Source organism: Syngnathus leptorhynchus, chromosome 4, assembly GCF_054491065.1.
Source record: "Syngnathus leptorhynchus isolate UIUO chromosome 4, UIUO_Slep, whole genome shotgun sequence".
NCBI lineage: Eukaryota > Metazoa > Chordata > Actinopteri > Syngnathiformes > Syngnathidae > Syngnathus > Syngnathus leptorhynchus.
This window is the reverse complement of record NC_141198.1, coordinates 12873261-12891628: the sequence shown is the minus strand read 5'-3', so window position 1 is coordinate 12891628 and position 18368 is coordinate 12873261. Positions and strand designations below refer to the sequence as shown.

The 18368-nt window shown below is 42.8% G+C and overlaps 3 protein-coding genes across 7 annotated transcripts in view; 2 read left to right on the top strand and 1 right to left on the bottom strand.

The window, feature by feature from the left end:
* The first annotated feature begins 389 nt into the window (after nt 1–389).
* On the top strand, nt 390–17748 carry fancc (FA complementation group C). The gene is made up of 16 exons (XM_085909861.1): nt 390–518; nt 2863–3051; nt 5853–5940; nt 6062–6156; nt 8289–8396; nt 8466–8530; nt 8633–8797; nt 9576–9735; nt 11975–12030; nt 12110–12209; nt 12909–12978; nt 14371–14470; nt 14638–14815; nt 15249–15452; nt 15646–15869; nt 16639–17748. Exons 2-16 carry the CDS (start codon nt 2884–2886, stop codon nt 16640–16642), a joined length of 1785 nt encoding a protein of 594 aa, XP_085765987.1. The 5' UTR covers nt 390–518; nt 2863–2883; the 3' UTR covers nt 16643–17748.
* Nucleotides 612–2763, top strand: LOC147058198 (uncharacterized). The gene is made up of 2 exons (XM_085909862.1): nt 612–1777; nt 1850–2763. Exons 1-2 carry the CDS (start codon nt 1547–1549, stop codon nt 2210–2212), a joined length of 594 nt encoding a protein of 197 aa, XP_085765988.1. The 5' UTR covers nt 612–1546; the 3' UTR covers nt 2213–2763.
* Nucleotides 16513–18368, bottom strand: part of aopep (aminopeptidase O (putative)) — a 55777-nt gene continuing 53921 nt past the window's right edge. For all 5 annotated transcript variants that reach the window (XR_015065858.1, XR_015065857.1, XM_085909858.1 and 2 more), the window contains one exon: nt 16513–16730. Coding sequence is in view for 1 of the 5 variants with exons in the window: in XM_085909859.1 (XP_085765985.1) it covers nt 16635–16730 (96 nt within the window). In the remaining 4 variants the exon portion in view is untranslated. The remainder of the gene's footprint in view (nt 16731–18368) is intronic.

The window sequence follows — 18368 nt, the reverse complement described above, 5'->3', positions numbered from 1 at the left end:
GCTATTCAATACATTATGATTTGCTGTATACACATAAAACTGGATTTGAAGGATACAGTAAAATATTTACTATATCGTCACGGTATGAGAAAGGAATTCAGAGTTTTGCCTGGCTTCCGGAGGAATACGGAATTCAGAACCTCTAAAATTATTGACCATTTTGTATGTATTGTGTATATGTGCATTGATTCTTATCATAATTATCTAAAAACATTGTTTGATTATACTTTCGTTTTTAAATTAATCATTGTATTTCAAATTGTTGTTTAAATGTGCATTTTTTTCGTATAGAATTGGTGCAGCTGCGTGGCCCTGGTACTACATTTCCCACAAGGCATTGTGCGCAGTAAAACTGACGTCAGTGTCCATCAGCCAATCGATTTCCTTTGTATGCGGAACTTCGTGAAAGAGGGAAATACAGATTGTTACCCTCGTCTGGGCTAAATGAACTTGATTTATTTCGTGTAAAATGAAAGTGATACATTCAATATGCTACGAGTTTGTCTAGCTATTTAAGGGTAAGTCACACTTCTATTCATCGTTTGTGATACATATGGCACCGTCACCAGGGTGTCAAAAGTGCTTGCTCGTGTCTGTTCGTTGAATTATTTTATGTAGGAGGCTTGTTTACATATTAATTTTCACATTTATATTGAGATAACACACATTTGGTCCAAGGTAAAGGAAAAGACACTCCCAATAGACCAGTTATTGTATCGCTAAAGTTTCCAAAAGTGTATTATATTTCTTAAATCTACATTTTCCTTATCCGTTCATACCTCTTCAGGGTTTTCCTAATATTTACACACTCTTTTATAACACCGTTAGTTTTAAATAGAAAGTGATGTTTTACAGATTTGATTATACTGGAATAATATAAACAGTCTCATAATTGGAACAGCAAACCAACCCCAACCTAAAATCCACAAGCTTAGTCGTACAAATCTTCAAAGATAATATTTGACCAGTCACATCTTGTTCCTTCTCTGGAGTAGTCAAAAACTAAGGCAGCAGTTTAGCGTTGAGCGCTTTTTGTGCTTGTACATATGTTTGTGGACAATTTGTGTGCTTGTTGTCATTGTGTACTGAATGTGCAATATGAACTTCCAGTTTTGCATTATACTCTTGATGAAAGCTTAAGTTTGGTTTACTTTTCCAAACCACTTCAAAATGTCCACCATTCCAAATATCACCCCTTTATTTTGGAGAGGATGTCACCGAGCCCTACTGCAATGAGCAACATTTTGCGAAGAATAGTTAAATTCATAAATGCAGAGCTGCACATATTTAATATGCAGGGACACTATATGAATCATTGATTTAGTCAGTTTACATGCACACATTTTGTTCTGTCTTGGCGTTTTCATTGGTTACTATATTGTCACATGATCCTTATCAGCTATAGTTAGCAGTAGCCTTGGTGATGGCTGTGTAGCAGTAGATGTTATGACATCACAAAGGTTGGAAGCCCAATACAAAAGGACTGCTGTGTCTTCCGCTGTTGCTTTGACATGCGCGATTGTAAACATGCTTTTTGTAGTCCACAATGTTTTCACGGCTCTTGCGATTAGCCTTTGACATCTACGGCCTGGCCTGCCAGAAGATGTTCGGTATGTTCTTCGTGGCAGAGAAGGATCGTCTTGAGAAGGAAGTGAGTGACCTGCAAGCTCAGCTCCAATGTCTGGAGGAGCATGTCAAGTCACAAGGGCCCGCCGTGGAGGAGCTTTCGGACAAACTGCGACTGGAAATGGACGAGTACAAGACCCTGTGGGAGCAGGTGGAGTATTTGACCCAAAAAGTGGAAGTGGAGAAGATGAGGAAAAAAACAGAGAGTGATCTTCTCCAAAAGGTACGGGACATGTGTTTGAGAGACGAGCACGAGAGGATGCGACAACTCCAAGAACTGGCCACGGAGGGAGACCCCGTGGCCGCCAAAGGTCCGACGCAGCCGTTTCCAACAGAAGAGGTCGAGGGCGACGAGCGAAGGTGGAACGAGATCTTTGTGGAACTGATGGAAGCAGAAAGCCAGTTGTCTTATCAGAAGGGTCTGGAAGAAGTGTTGGCCTTGAAAGAGTCCCAACTTCGCAAGGAGGAAGCCCAAAACAACCTCCTCCAGTGGGTCATTGACAAGGAGAAGGTGTTTGCCGCCGATTACGAGAATGAGTTGCAGAGACTTTACAAGAGCAACAATGAAGGCATTTCTCACGGTTGAATAAAAGCTTCAAGAGAAGCAACATTCATTTGCAATGGACACTTTTATGTATTCACTATCAAGGAAAAGATGATCTGCGTCACAGTTGAGACTAATGGCGAGTGCGTCAGCCATAAATTGAAAGCGGATGGATTGGATGTTCCATGCCAGAGTATAAAATTCCTCCTTTCAAGAAGGGTATGGAATGAATAGCTGAAGCCACTTTGTTCTTCTTCAACGAACCGACAGCCGACGGTGATGCTGGTGGAGGACTAGTGCGCTTCATTTTGTCTCAGTTGCTTCAGAACACTGACACTATTCACCATCGATTGATAAATCAGTCTACCCGAATGCCACAAAGGTTTACAAAAACATTTTTTTTTTTACAGCTCTTGTGTTGCATCGCATTAAATTGTGTACCCAATGGCCATGTGTTTTTATCATTAAAAGAAAAAAGGTGATCTGTAATGTTTGTGAGTCAGTGCGTGTTTCTTCACTCTATTATAGTGTGGCCTTATTGTTTTACAATGTGCAACCTTAACCAAAACATGATTAAATTTTGATGAAACCAATGTGAATGCTTACAGGCTCTCTTCCTGTTCCTTGACAATACACAGTCCGTGACTTGCTTGTGTAATTATGATAAGTGAACACATCTCTCTCGTTTGAAGGATCCTCGTTCAAACCGAACCATGTCTCAATCCGTGGTCCGAGTCCAGCAAACAGAGATGCAGTTGTGGCTAGACAAAGTTGAGGCTTGGGGCCAAGCCGACAGCGTGGACGTTCACAAAGATGCATGCGCTCATCTGTGTTCACTGAGGGATTTCCTCCAGCGACTTCTCATGCACATTGACAACATGGTAAGTATTCAAACATACAGTAGGTGTTCATTCATACAAGCACGCCTGGCGGCTCGCCGACTTGACACTCAACCCGCTGAGATAAATTATCAATTGCATCAGCAGCCAAACGGCCGTTAGATTAATGACGCTACGCACACAGTCTTCAGCTTCTGTCCAAGCCAACCCGCGAACAGTAAGTCCAGCGTTCGGAGGCCAACAGAGGTTGCTCTATGTGCCGCAGAGGTTGCCTGGCTGGCAGCACTGCAATGTTGAATTTGTCAGGTAATAGTCGCGCTGGGACCTGCAGTGCTAACCTAATGTATCCCCAAATCAGCTGCAGCAACCTTGGGCAGGAAGGTGCGATTTACGCAGAACTGTGAGATTTCAGTCTCGCTACGACCGCAAGTGCTCTATCTCACTCTGTAATCACAAACCTGTTGGAATGGTTTGGATGAATCATTTTCTAGATGGTCTTATATATTGCTTCACCTAAAATAGTGTGGACATTTTTAATGCAATGTCAAATCTAAATGGAGCTTTCTTGTTTCGCTAAGAAAAAAAAAAAAAAGACTGTCAAATGTAGTGTGGTACATTGATTGACAAGTTTAATTTTGGAAGCGAGCGAGCCTGTCATTCAATTTAACTCTCATATCAACTCGGGCAAAATGTTTTTAATTCGTTAACTAGCATAAAGATTGGTGCAATGGAAAAGGGGTCATGGGGTCTGAGGAGACCAAATACTGTGAAAGACAAGATTATGGCACAAATTGAGATTTAATGGAATGATGTGACATTGCACAATCTTATTGACACTATCCCATAAGCCAAATTATAAATCAGCGTTAATAATCGGGCATTAAATGGCCTTTCAAAAGCATTGATAGCTATGCCTAAAAGAACAGAACTTAACATGAAGGCCTGCATGGACATTAAAAACAAAACAAAACGATCTTTCCATCTTCCAGTCTGCGAGCATGACTCCGGGCTTACGTCATGCCGAGGTGCGTAAAATGAAGAATTGGTTAAGAAACAAAAGCTGCTATAGTTTAATTGGACTGAAATCCTTTTTACAGGCACTGGAGTCATAAAAGACCATGTGAGGATTGCCTGCTTCTTGGCAGCGCTCAGCATCCCTTGATGACTTAACTGCTTTCTTGTGGCCGGTGCCCAAAAAGTGAAGTGTTGGATAAGAACAGTTGCTCTGGAAAACAAAGTGGATGTTTCTCATTTGCTTGTTGATCTCCCCTTCAGGTTTCCAACAACCTTTGTCATCTAACTTTCCAAAATCACAAGCAGTTTGGATAGCATCTCACTCACCTGAAGGAGTCAAGTTAGCCATCTTGTCTGTTACGCTTTTTTAAAAAAAAAATTTCAAGCCATACAGCTACCTAATCATTTGCTACTCTGAAGAATTAATTGCAGTTCACCTCTTTTCAATGCCTCTCCCGCACTCGTATCAATCCCTTTCTGTTCTTTTACGGCGAAACCCCATGGAGGTTTTTATCAAGGCGTTTCCCCATAAAACTGAAAATTATATACATACTTTCTGCCTTAGGCGTGGCAGTAGTTGGTCTATGAGGACTTGGATTATATCTTGCAGACTGGGAAGGTTCGAGATCCATACGGACCAAATGCTTCTTAGACTGGTGAAGTCGCCACCATAGCATTGAAGCATAAAAGCTTTGTTTTGTTGTTTTGATCAACATCTTCACTAAAGCTGACGTTGTGACACAATAAAACGTTAGGAAAGCCATTCATTATGGTTTCTTTACATTTTGGTTTTTATAGAGACAGATTCTTTACAAACACAGCAAATGCTTCAACTAAAACCGCTGTGACTTGACCATGTCAGACAATCAATGGAGATGGCACCCTGTAAACAAAAAACAATGTGCAATTATTTTACTGTTTAGACCAAGGCCAAAACCGTAAAGTTAGCATTTTCCCCCAATGATGCAGATGTCGTCCAACCGATTATCCAAACCTATGGCCTCGCTCGAAGACCCATCATTTGGCGAAGCCATGTGATGGTATGAGAGCTTACTCTGTCAACACTCGGAGGCCCAGTTTCTCTCTGCATGAGCAGCAGCACATTGCCTCAATTAGACTTTTGCGCTGTGTGGGCTCAAAGCTATGCTGTTGAACTTAATTAGCTCATAGTTCAAACATATCATACGGGCTCGCTACGGGTTAATTAGATCCCGTAATACTGTACACAGGCTGGGCGATTTGTACGCACATGTGCCGACATTTACTTGAATATGTCACCGCTGGGTTTTGGAATTTTCTTGTTGTTTGTTGGACTTGTTGCTGGGGGGCACTCACAAGAAATGTTGCTAAATCTTCCAAACTCTCTCGCATACTTAAAGCGCCCGCCGGGTGAAATAAAGCACACGGTGGCTTGTGAGCTGCTGCATAAACAAACCCATGCGCACCCAGAGAGTATAGAAGCATGGACTTGAGCCAGGCTCTGCTCCGTCTTTCACCGCGGCCGTTATAGGGAGAACCGCAACATGAAAATGAAGCGGCTCTAGGAGAGCGGGGAGCCGCTGCCCTGGCAGAGCGGTCTCCCCATATTGTCGTAATCCTGCTGAGATGGCGGGAATTTGGGGAGGGTTGACGTCGACCAAACTCCAATGTAAATAAAAAAAAAAAATTGTTGCTTGTAAAAATCATATCGTTTTGGGTGCCTGTTTGTGTTTCTATTCATAGAACCGCTTGTATTGTTTCATTACAGTTAAGGAGTGTCGACTTGTCATTTGGTGTTGTACACGTAAAACGAAAATGAATGGAGTGATTTTTCTTTTGCCTGTTCCAAGGGTTCCACCACAGAGACTATGAAGAAGATGCCTTTGCTTGGCCAGATTGTGGGCCGCTTGTGCTGGAACCCCGTTGTGACTGCTGATGGTAAGACCTCTGTGAGCTGCTGTGAAGTGTGTCTTGCACCCACAAACGTTAAGGAAATTTGTTTTTGTAACTGTGATGGCGATTGAACAGATGCCTGTATTTTTTTTTTTTCTTTTAACAGTTAAAAGCAGTGAGCTGATCTTCCAATGTCTGTGGGCGCTATACTCTGAGCAGCCGGCCAATGCTTTGGAAAGAAAGGCTAACCAGTGGATACAGGTATGATGGATGTTATCCAGCTGATTTTCTGTGGAACTTTCTAGGAAAAAAAAATTGAATTATTGTGCAGTTTGTTTATTATTAGTTTTCAATTGAGCAACAGTGCAGGCGATTAAATGTTATGTTGACTCTCTGGTAAAATACTGCCACCTAAAGGTGTGGAGTGTGTAAAATACAAGTTTGTTCCCTTTTCATTACAAACACGGTTGAGTGTATTTTTTTTTCGCTCCGTGTTCTCTACTCTCGTTTTTAAATGATTGCTTGTGTTGACATATTTTTGCCTTCTCATTTTGTTTCCTCATTGTGGGCCCGTCACCACCACATGTTAACCTTCTGACGGCGTTTGAAGTCTACTGCATTCTATCCTTGCAGGAGGACCACACAGTGACGCCTGTAGCATGGCGGGGTCTTTGAGGAGATGATGAATAAAATGCGAGAGTGTTATATTAGAGGACTGGCGATTGCTCTTCTTTCAAGGGGTTGCTTTAGTGACTCAAGCAGCGTGAACCACAGACGGTCCCTGGAGCCTCTGTGGTTGCTTTCCAGTGTTCTAACATTGCTCTGACTCTTATCTCACACTGACTGTAATACTTTGTGTGTTTTGGAAATCATTTGGGCGACATCAACGATTCACTTCTATTTTGCCATGTCTGCTTTTATTGCATCCTATTTAAATTGGATTTCTTCAAAGCTTCCTTGATGTTTGCCCAAACTGTGCCTCCAGCTTTATGCAGAAATGCATACAGTATTTTTGTGGAGCCTCGAGTGGAGTAAGTCAAACGGCAAATGACATTTCAGTTCCTTTCAATTGGGAGAATTGATTTCATATACAGGCAAATAGCGTTACAAGGCAAAATGGTAAATGCGAAAGTGAGAGAGGTGAATCTGCATCCTTGAACCGACAGTGGTGGATCTCAGATGTTTCAAACTTTGTCTATATATGCTTCTCTCATCGGTTTGGGCTGTTCAGCTATGTCTTCGCCAGTGCCATCTGCTTTTGTATACATGGCTACATGGAAGGGTATAATTGCTGCGGTGTCTCCGAGCCAGCTCGGTCGCTGGCTGTTTTTCTGGGAACATAAGATGACTTTTGACTGAAAACATTTGCCGTCCAACAATGGGTTTGTCTTTCATCGCTGGTGATCCCGCCCTTTTGTTCTATTCTGAAGATCCAGCAGTTCACCCCCGTCGGTCGTCTTTGTGTCTATCCAACCAGGCTCCCTTCGCCATCCTCAATGTGCCTTCAAACCGAGCTGGATCACTTTTTTTGTGGACCCGGGCTCGGAGGGCGCTCAGATGGTAGTGATTGGGGTTTCTTTGGTGAGGCGACGTGGAGGGTATGACCACACAGCTCCGCCAACAGCGCGGCATTCCAACTATTCTACTTGTCTCGCTTTCCAGTTCCCACCATTCCCTTTTGTCCGCCAAGTCCACTTCTTGTGGTGAGCTTATTACTGCGGTCCATTGAAGTCACCAAACGTTGTAGCAAAATGTGAGGCCCTGTTGTCCAAAGTGCCTTTTCTAAACAAGTCTATCACTTTAATGTGGTCCAACAGAAACGGTTACATCAGGGAAACCAAACCTCTTCAAACCAAACCTAAAATGTTGTTTTGGAATCACTTGTTGCTTTTATTCCAACTTTGAGTATAATTGCTCAGATGAAATCACCATTTACAAAATCTCCCGCCACAAAAAGCAGAGTCCAAAAGGCTCTTTAATCAACATTTCTATTTCATCCGTTTAGCATTTCCTCTCCTTGGCCCTTCATTATCACCATCACCACCGTCGTCAGCCTTTTTCACAGTCAAAAATGATTCGAGTTTATTGGTGTCGTTTTATCAGTGTTTGTGTGTGTGTGAGATGAGGCCCCTTCTGAAAAATGCTTGTAAAACACTGAGGTCCTTTGCAACAAAAAATGCTCACATCTAAAGGTCTTCCTCATATGTTGTCAATACATTCTTACCTCCTGGAATGCCTTTTTATTTTATTTTTTGAACCATTCCCGCTCATGTCTTTGAAAAGATGCCAACGGAGTTGTCCTCAATTAGCTTTGATGGTATCCACCTTAGGCATTGTTGCCAGAAACATAAATCTGCTGCTTCATATGTATTTTCTTGCTCTGACTCCCACAGAAACTGTTGTGTCAACTTGCCACCGAAGATGACGAATCCCCATCCAATTCTTTGCTCCAACATTTACATGTGTCGCCAACTCAGTACCGCCTCCAAGTCCTCAAAAAGGTATTGTGTAATCCTAATGGTGGCTGCTATGATCCATAAAACACAATAATTCTTTTCCCCACTATTCAGGTGGTGGCACAGTTGCAGAAAGACATTGGAAAAAGCTGCAGTTCATTGGGAGACGGAATTGAGAGGTGATCCCATAAAAGTGAATTCTGTAGACTGAAAAGATGTACTAAGCTGCAGTGTGGAATTTTGAATCGTGCAAAGACACTTGATCAAATCGTTGTGCGCAGGTGTTCATGCGATAGGATGGTGGCCATATGCGAGGCTTGCGTTCCCCTGGTTACCTGCCCTGAGGTTGCTCCTCTCATTGGAGCTTTGCTGCAGCGGTCACTAACATGTGCACAAGCAACTCTGCCGTATGACTTCCTGGATGCTCTAAGCTCTGCCTATAGCAGGTACTCTAGGATACATTCAGAATAGATTATTTATCACAAGACTTTCTTGTTTATGATCATTTTGTGCTCATAAAATTTTTGTTTTGTTCTCGTAAAGTTGAGACTTTTCATGACTATCTTCTAGTATTTTCTTTCCTCTTAATCTTGGAAAATTACAACTTCATTTACATGCGATTACTGCTTTTTTCTTTGTAAATTTGTAACCAATACTGCTATTATATTCTCATGATATTTGTAGTCACTTTCAATTATTGACTTAAGAATCACTATTTTCCCTCACTCTTAAAAAATATTAGAATGTAGTATAATAATGGTAATAATTTTCTTACAGTAACAACTTTAGTCTCTTTAAAATGACTTAACCTTAAAACCTGAACCCCAAATTGTGCATTTGTTTTTAGACTCTTCATATTTCTCAGACATTAGATTTTGACAAGTTATTGGAACTTTTAGGTGATTTAATCGGTGATTGGGCTCGGCCTCTTAGCCCTCCCTGAATTGTAATACTTCCACTTAAAGTAGTTCAATCTCATTTGGCAACAATACGTGGCACATGTTGCTTTTCATCTTCCTCCTATTCTTCTAGGAGCAATCAATGTTAAGTTTGTTGTGTATATCAGGAGACAAATCAAAGGCTCTAAATTCTTCATTTCACTCTGATTGCATTGTTTTAAAAAGAAACCAAAGCCGAGCCGCAACATCTGGTTAGCAGATGGTTTCCCCTTCCGATGTGATACAACGAGATGTGACATAATAGATATGACTTGATTTCTCACAGCGATCGCTTGTCACTGGAGGACCGGGATATCGTGGCCCTGTGGTATCACAGCCTGCCCAGCCTGGAGGAGACGGTGCTCGGTCTGCTGGAGTCCACCGTCTTCGCTGACGCGCCGCCGTCACCGCAACAGCTCGAGCGGCAAATAGCGCAGTCGCTGCTGGTATGTTTGCTACACTCCCGTTAAATCACTATTAAACAAATGGGATGGTTGCCATTATACATTTCCCTTATTTGTCTCCTTGGGTAATGTAGCATGTAGTCTTATGGCAGAAAGATCAAACAGGCCGTTGTAGTCATCGGCCCTCAAATAGCGTCTCAGATTTGAATTCATTATTTTAATATTACCGACTTTTTTCATAACATGAAACGTTTCCACAGATTAGTTTTTTGTTTTGTTTTGTTTTTTTCCTCTCAATAATTGACTGTTTCCTTTGCCGTTGTTGGATTTGCCTAGCGTGTGTCTCACATCATTTGGCCAGCTCCAAACTGCGTCTCACATCATTTGGCGTGCACCACACAGTCTTTATTGTGCGGGTTAAATCGTTCGAGTCCCCGACAAGCCTGTCCTACATAAATAGCGTCACAAATCATGTTTGTACAAATTCATGGTTGCCACACACTAAAAATTACAAAGTCATAGGGCCACGGCGAAAAGACGAAAAACATACTGGGAGAAAAAAAACGTGTATAGAGAGTGATTAATATTTACGTTTTTCATTCTTTTTAGCCAGTGCAGTTTACTCATCACTTTTTTATTGGTGGAATTACCACATCTTTACCATATTTCCGCTTTTTCTTTTACGACTCAGTTTTTTTTTTTTTTTTTTTTTAAAGTACATTTTCAATGTGGCCTGAGCACTCCTACTTCGTAAGATTAAACTCTGGTGGGAAACGATCATTTGGCCGCCTTCTCGTCACGCTCAAGTTTTTGTCGGGCATGTCACTGCTGCTTTCCAACATTGATGGTCCACTTGAGTTGCGTTCAAGTGCCTAACAATGCACACTTTTGCAGTTTCAAGTTCTGTACCCATTAAATAAGAGAGATGACTAACACCGCACCGAGAAATACTGAATATCCGCCTCTTGATTGCACTCGATGACCATCTAACATTCGCACGAGTTACTAATCAAGTCTGACGGAAAGAAGTTTTTGTTTATGTCAGTCCGAGATTTGTTGATGCTTTCATCCCCTTGCTGGTTTACCTCTTGTTTTTATCACCTTGGTACACACACACACGCACATGCGCGCACACGCCGACGTTTTTAATGGACGCTCTTTGTTTAAGATATTACATCTGGTGTAGTGTGTCTTTCGTTAAGAGAGTAGGAGGCAAAGTTTAGGTTTCACTTAGCCTTAAGGTTGTTTGGATGTCAGATGTGCACACACATGTGCAAAGGCAAAAAAAAAAGGAAAAGTCGACTGGCTTGTGTCTCTCTTCTCTTTCTTTTCAATCACCGCAGTCAAATGGGGAAACCTGACATTAAGGCAGACTGACTGGTGGACTTTTGCCGCCACCTCTGTGCCCAATGACAATAAAGCTTCGCTTCCTCGTTTCCGACCGCCCAAATAAAAAAAATAAAAAAACAGGATGTTTGTTGCGTGCCGTAATTGCAGCGGTAAGGTAATGGAGGCCAATGCTAAAAGGCCCGACCATCTGTTTTAAATAGCAGGAGCTGTGGCACAACCTGCAAATGCCCACATTAGGGTGCATTTGCATGCATTTATGTGGACAGTGACATGTCGCTGCAACACACGCAAGCTGCTCTGCTTGCAAGGCTCACCTTTCACAAGAAACATGGCAAGAACATGGTGAAAGGTGGTGATGTTGTAAGAACATCAGGAATCCACTAGGTGCTGCTGTTTACCCAAATCTCCGAATTTCACATAATCCAATAATAATATTGGATAATATAATCACATAATAATAGTTTTACTCGGGAAACAATAGAAAATCTTAAAATTACTTTCGTTCTACTTCTTCTTTTTGCATCTTGTCTCTATTGCATCAAGATAAATATCTATTTTCTGCTGTCAAAAGCTGACATGAACAGCTAAATGACACCCAAACGAGTTCAAGACGTGCTTCAGCCCTGCGCCTGTATGAGAGAGTATGTTATTATGGTATTAGTGCTGGTTATTAATTAAGATGTGGAAAATCCGAATCAACTGTCGAGACATAGAAGAGGGAGGAGGTGCGCTGTGCAGCTGTTAAGCGTTTGTGCTGGGGCGTTTTTAGAATGTGTTAAATGTAAAACACATGATGCGCTTACAATATAGTGGTAGGGATATGTGGAGAGAGGAAAAAAAAAAAAAAAGAAAACTCGAGTTAGGGCCAAAAAGTTGATCTGCAGGGACATCTAGTGGTGTGTGTTCACAACCAGCTTGCTTGTTTTTCCAGCCCAAGGCCTGTGCTCAACATTGCGCCATCTTCTTGGTGGTGAATGACATCTTTCGGTGAGTCTCACTTGTGTCCACTTCCTCAATTGATATTCATGTTGTTTTGGACTAACCTGTGAGCATGTGTTTTTGACAGGTCCGTCCTCAAGAAACAAGAGGATCTCCCGTGCATTCGGGATCTCATCCAAAGCTTTACCAGCTGCTTCTATAGGGAACTGACAGCGTTACATACACAGGTACTCATTCCATGTGTTTCTTAAAAACATTTTTCATTAACAGAGCGTTTATTGAGTGTCATATCTCTAGCTACTAAAATAAATGTGTTTTATATTTTCATTGTATATTATGCATCATATATGTATACTAATATTTAGCCTTTTTATATTATGACTTCATCTATCAAAGTATATTTATTACACTGCTCAATAAAACACAAGGTCATGTTATGGTTTATTTTTTTTATTTTTATTTGTAATGTTACATTTAATTCCCTCTGTATTATGACCTCGTCTGTTAAAATAAAGGTCTCCCTTGTAGTTTTACAACCATGCGGTTATGTTAATGTTTTACTGTTGTAATATTACGACCATGTAGTTTAACATTTGCTCAGTGTAGTATTGTAACTTTATTTGTTGTAATATTTCCTCATTCATTTTACGACTTGAACGTAACCTGCATTCCAATGGCAATTTTTGAGTTGAAGATTTTTTTTTTTCATTGCAAACACTAGATGGCAGTGACAACTTACGCAATACATCACGCTGATGTCTGCTGTCACAGTGCACAAATGCCAACCAATTACACGCTACATTACAACACACTCTCCACCAGTTTGTCACCGCTATGCAACCTCATCGTCACAGCGACATTTGTCACATTTGTCATTGGCAGGTTGCCACTCATTCATTCTCCCTTTTTTTTTTTTGTCCCTTCAGACATCTTTGAAGGCCTTCTTCCCTCATTCTCCCCCAAATCTGCTGCTTCCGCTCTTGACCCAGCCATCAGGTCAGTGTGCGTGCGGACGTGTACGTATAATCACTCAATGCACAATACCTTGTATTGTCCGAACAAATGGCGGCTTCCTGCTGTGTATTGAATGAGCATTTGTTTGGCCAATCGATATTAGTTAATGACAGTGGTGATTGCGCTCACATGAGGTTCATTCAGTGTCAGCCATCACCTATTAAAAGTATTAAGCAACGGGTGCAAGCTTCTTCCTTGTAAGCCACCGCCTGTGCACTCATCGGTCAAAAGATTAGGTGCACTTTGCGCAATCAATAGAAAAGCTTAGTTCTACTTTTACGTCAATATTGCTTGTTTGACACTGCCAGGCACAAATTCAAAGTGAGAACAGTGGCAAGGAGCTGCTGTTAGCCACAGCTAAAGCACAAATGTTCACATGGGGTATTTTTTTTTTTAATCTTTGCGGTTTTTTTTTCCTGATTTATTTATTACTTTTTTTCCCCCACATTAACACATTACAACATAAGATAAAAAAAAAATAACATTCAAATACCCTCCACTACTATACTATTTTAAGTGTAGTCATGGAATAATGAAAATTTATAATCCCTAGGTACCAGTCCTCTTGTTAGCAATATGTTCAATATTGCATTGAAGAACTACACTGTCTGTACTTCAAGCCATCAGAAATGTGTAGCAGATAAAGGTCACCGCATGTGATATGTTTCTCGTTTTGTCAGTATGGGCATGTCTAGTCGTGCTTATCAATGTATGCCCACACCTGGCCTGCGTGCGTAGAGGAACCATTGACATGAATGGCGCCATTAAAGGAACACTGGAGTGCAGCCAGAACTCCGAGTTAATGATTCCTACTTATTTTTGTGTGCACGTGAGAAAGGGCAATTTTTCGCATCCGCCTGAATGGAAATGAGAAGTGTGACAAGTTGAACATTTCACTTTTTCCCCTCATTGACAAGTTGCCTTTGCATTGTTAAAACACGGCTCAAGGGTTAAGCCAGGATAGTCCTGCTTACTTAACAGACACTTAATTAGGCACACTTGCACAACAGCACAAAGACTCAATCATAGGAAATAAATATGAAATGAGATAGTAAGCTTGCCGTATTGGATGGAGATCATTAGTGTTCTTAAAAAGTGTGAGTTTTCCAAAACTGCAAAGTCGTCTCTTGTTTGTCGAGAGCGGAGTTTTTAAATTGGGGATGTTTCTCCTCGAGTACAGCTCGCTAGGTTGCAAGATTTGCAGATGGTAATTGAGTGTAAAAAGTGCACATTTGAGTGCTCTTTTTCTCTGTGTGTGTGTCTGTGTGTGTGTGTGTGTGTGTGTGTGTGTGTGTGTGTGTGTGTGTGTGTGTGTGTGTGTGTGTGTGTGTGTGTGCGCGTTTGTGTGCACGCACACCAATGTGTCCTTTGCAGAGGCGTCTGGGGAAGCTTGCACACGTCACCTGAACTGGCTCAGCAACTCATTACAAAGACTGACAGAGGAAGCTGAGGCAGACGGCGGCGGCAGTGGCAGGTTGGATGCTCCATCCATCCATCCATCCATCCATCCATCCATCCATCCATCCATCCATCCATCCATCCATCCATCCATCCATCCATCCATCCATCCATCCAAAACTGATTGGATTATCTGCCCAAGTGTTCAGTCCAATGTCATAATGTAATGTCATCTCTCGCTAGTGGTGGTGTTGGCGTAGTGTTTGAGGCCTGGTTCCTGCTGGTCCAGTGTTCCCATTGGGTCCACGAGGCCTTCCAGTTGCTGGCCACCGCCGAGCCCCGAGACTGCCACCCGTCGCTGTGGCTCCTGACCTTTTACCATCACCCCACCAACAGGGGGCACCAAAGGAATCAACAACTGGTAATGCTGTCTTCAAAAACAGTAGCGCTCACAACACAAAGCCCAAAAACATGTGGCTCCTTCATAGCTCATTTAAATGCTAAAACGGCTTTAGAAATTACACCCAGCCGCAATGTCTTGCAAGGAAAATGGAGTGGCGCAAAATGTCAACCCCTGAGATCTCTTAAGTGTTAAATTGCTAAGAGCAAAGTCGTTGTGGCTGAATGGGATTGGATGTGTGCCATGTGTGAAGAGCAAACACAGAAGGAACAGAAGGAAGAAACACATTAAAAAGTAAATAATGGATGACCGCTATCAGAGGGAGGAGGAGGATGAAGAAATATTGATTGCCGCCTTTGGGTCGCCTTCTCGCATAACGGAGGAGGCGCGCCGTCCGTGGCCGTCTTTGCACAATTGCGCATGTATCGATTGACTTTCTGCTTTGGATCCGCAGGTACGTGTGCAACAAGTCTGGGAGCACATGCGCATCCTTTTCTCAGATCATCATCTGGACCCCGGGGAGCAACTCCGCGATGCGCTGGCCGTCATTTCCGCGAGCGCTCGACGGCCATCGCCGTTACTGACTCTCGGCCTGGCGCTCAACTGCGCCGTTTTTTCCCGCCGGTCGCACGACGTCTCTGCTCGCATCGTGTGCACGGTGAGGTGGCCGTATCATTAAACCGAATTTTACCCCCCAACCCTTTTTACAGTGTATGTGGAAATAGTGCACAGCAAGTTTGTGGATGCTAATTTAATGTTACAGTGAGACAAGTCCGCCATTTGTGCGCCTCCATGTGCACGCCGACGAATACATTTGCATATAATTAGGCCTGTGTATGCGCACCGGCCAGGTGGCGGCTGCGTCCGGTCCGCTCAGTGAAGCATTACGAGTCCTGAGCCTGCTGGAACGTTGGCTCGGCACGGGAAGCGGCGACGGCCCCTCATCCGGTGACCCCTGCGCGACCTCTGTCAGGATCCGTCAGCTTCAGAACGCGCTCGCCACCCCTCCGCCACCACCACCACAGCAACTGGATGTCATTCATGCAGGATCCGCCCACTTCTCGCATTCACCCAGGTGAGACCCCCACACGCACACACTGTTGAGTTGGGTGTCAGTTCAGGGTCTGCTTCGTGAGCAACGTTAGCATCGATAATGAAGGCCACGCTCTGGGCAGCATGTTACTCTGTATGAAAGGACAGCCAAGCAGTCAGCCTACAATGAATAAATGTCAAACTTGCTTGGGCAATATCAAAACAATCGCCCGGATTACATCCGTGCAAAATAATGTTGTTGTAAGAGCTCAAACGGACTTTTTCCTTGTAATACTGCAACCTTTTTTTTTTTTTTTCCTAGTCCAATTATTTTAATTGTGAAATTACTCTATTTTTTTTTAAAAGCAATATCTAATCGTATCATTGCATCATAACTTTTTTGAATTTGTAACGCACAAATATACAATTGTCTAGTTCTGCCGTATAAAGTGTACAATGTTGTTTAACTGTGGAACTCTCATTTGAAGAAACTAGGATCTATTATTATTATTATTCTCTCGATCATGACCCCATGTGTGCTTCCCACGTTCTTATTCACATTGTGCTGTATCCCTTACATGAAGTCATGTGTTATGTGTGAAAACACCTCAATGAATTTCCAGTCTAAACTCTGCACAGCCTGATTGGAGATTCAGACTAAACACAGCACAAACACATGGATCAAGTTCTTTTTTTCCCATTTTTATTTCAGCAGTACAAAAAAAAGTGACATTTTTGTGCATGACCACAAAAGTTACAATGACTTATTTTCTTTCAAATGTTTTTTTTTTTGGTTTTGTTTCCTCCACTAGTTAGCAGCCTTGGCCAGGCTGTCGGACCCCCACAAACAGTGGTCGACACCCTCGCACGACCTCCTGTCATCTTCTCGTTTGTTGTCAGCAGCCTTGAGGAAGAGAAAGAAAGAGGGGTGCCTATTATGGAACTGGCAAGGTACACAGTTGGAGTGTATACAGGACTTTTTCATTGCCTCTAATCGAATCGACAATCATTTGGAAGATTGATACACAGCATTTTGCTCTACTCATGTGACTGTTGTTGGTGAGCGGACTGGACGCCTGTTCCTGCTGAACTGAGCCAGTGGTTGTATACGACTGATTATCAGCTCAGTAGGCACAGGCGGCCAAGCCCATTTCTTGCTGCCTATCAATCATATGCTGCATTTTATACGAGTCATGTCTGGGGGGATCCTTCGCACTGTGATAGTGAAAGGTGAAGCCAACTCTGTTTTGAGACCTCATCGCTCACTATGGTTTCAAAAAAAAAAAAAAAAAGTCATAAACCATTCAAACATCAACCTTAAATCCATCGAGTGCTTTGCCACTATCAACAGTTTGATTGCGCAAATGAAGAGACGCCTTTCTGGTCTCGTGCCATTAGGGCGTCATAAATCACAGAGGCTTCTCCAGTATATATGTGGCCACTGATGGCTGTCATACGGCCATTGCTCTCTTTAACGGCCCTTTGATGGCCATTAGTCTTTTAATAGGCCCTAAATATAGGCGGACTGATGACACGCTCCGCACGGACCTCATTTTTAATTCACACATCCGTGCTGGTTTAGACGAATGGCACCCTCTGCCACACGCCTCACTTGAACGTCCTATATATGGACGCCTCGTGCTCCTTCGTCAATCAGTCAGGAGTTGGTGGGAAGCCCCTTTTCGGCTATTTTCTTTGGTGGACAATGTTCTCCTCAGGTGCAGAACTTAGCCACTGTGAACAAAGAGGAAATCAATCACTGTTCACCAATCAGCTAAGCTCTGTGCCTGGCTGGAGACAACACACACATGACCTGTTTAAGACTCACGTACGCGCACACACACACACACACACACACGAAGAGCCCTATATTTCTAATCACAGCCAACTCCTCACTCTCTCCTGGATAATCATGTCTTCAGTTGGAACTGTGGGGGCCGGGGGGGGGGGGGGGCGTTGCCATGGTAGCCGGTCAGGTCAGGCCTGTGTGGTAATCCCTGGCAATGTGATTTTTATCATAAGTCACAAATCAGCATGCCAGGAACCCCCACAGCCCAGACAGTAGGCATCACCACACAAATTCAAACTTTTCTCGGTGGATGTGAAGTGTACAGGAAAGAAAGTAAATGAGAAGACCTTTCCTTTCATTGGCCACGCTCAGCTAACCTGGCGATATGCCCCTCATTAGCGGATCAAGAGGGATTCCAAAGACACGCGGCGCTCGGAGGGACCGCTGGGATGGGGAGACCGCCCGTCTTTCCTTTTAAAGGCTTTCAAGAAAAAAAAAGCCCCAATTGACGGACGGACGTGTTTTCAAAACTTGCTCTGATCTCAACAAGAAACACTTGGAAAAAAAGAGCCAAGTAGTAAAAAGAAAAACAACAACAAAAACATTCATGCAGCCAAGGAGTAGATTCATCCATCATCTTAATTGGCTAGAGGTCTGGACCAGTCGACTCCACTTTTGTTTACACAAGCTGTAGAGTTAGTTTGTTCAAAGGGCGTCTTTTTTTGTGGGGTGGGGTGGGGGGGGGGTTAGTGT

Coding starts and splice junctions, on each gene's coding strand:
- LOC147058198 (XM_085909862.1), top strand. CDS start 1,547: ATGTTTTCACGGCTCTTGCGATTAGCCTTTGACATCTACGGCCTGGCC. Junction 1,778..1,849: donor ACAAGACCCTGTGGGAGCAG/GTGGAGTATTTG, acceptor CTTCTCCAAAAG/GTACGGGACATGTGTTTGAG.
- fancc (XM_085909861.1), top strand. CDS start 2,884: ATGTCTCAATCCGTGGTCCGAGTCCAGCAAACAGAGATGCAGTTGTGG. Junction 12,031..12,109: donor GTGGTGAATGACATCTTTCG/GTGAGTCTCACT, acceptor TGTTTTTGACAG/GTCCGTCCTCAAGAAACAAG. Junction 12,210..12,908: donor TGACAGCGTTACATACACAG/GTACTCATTCCA, acceptor TTGTCCCTTCAG/ACATCTTTGAAGGCCTTCTT.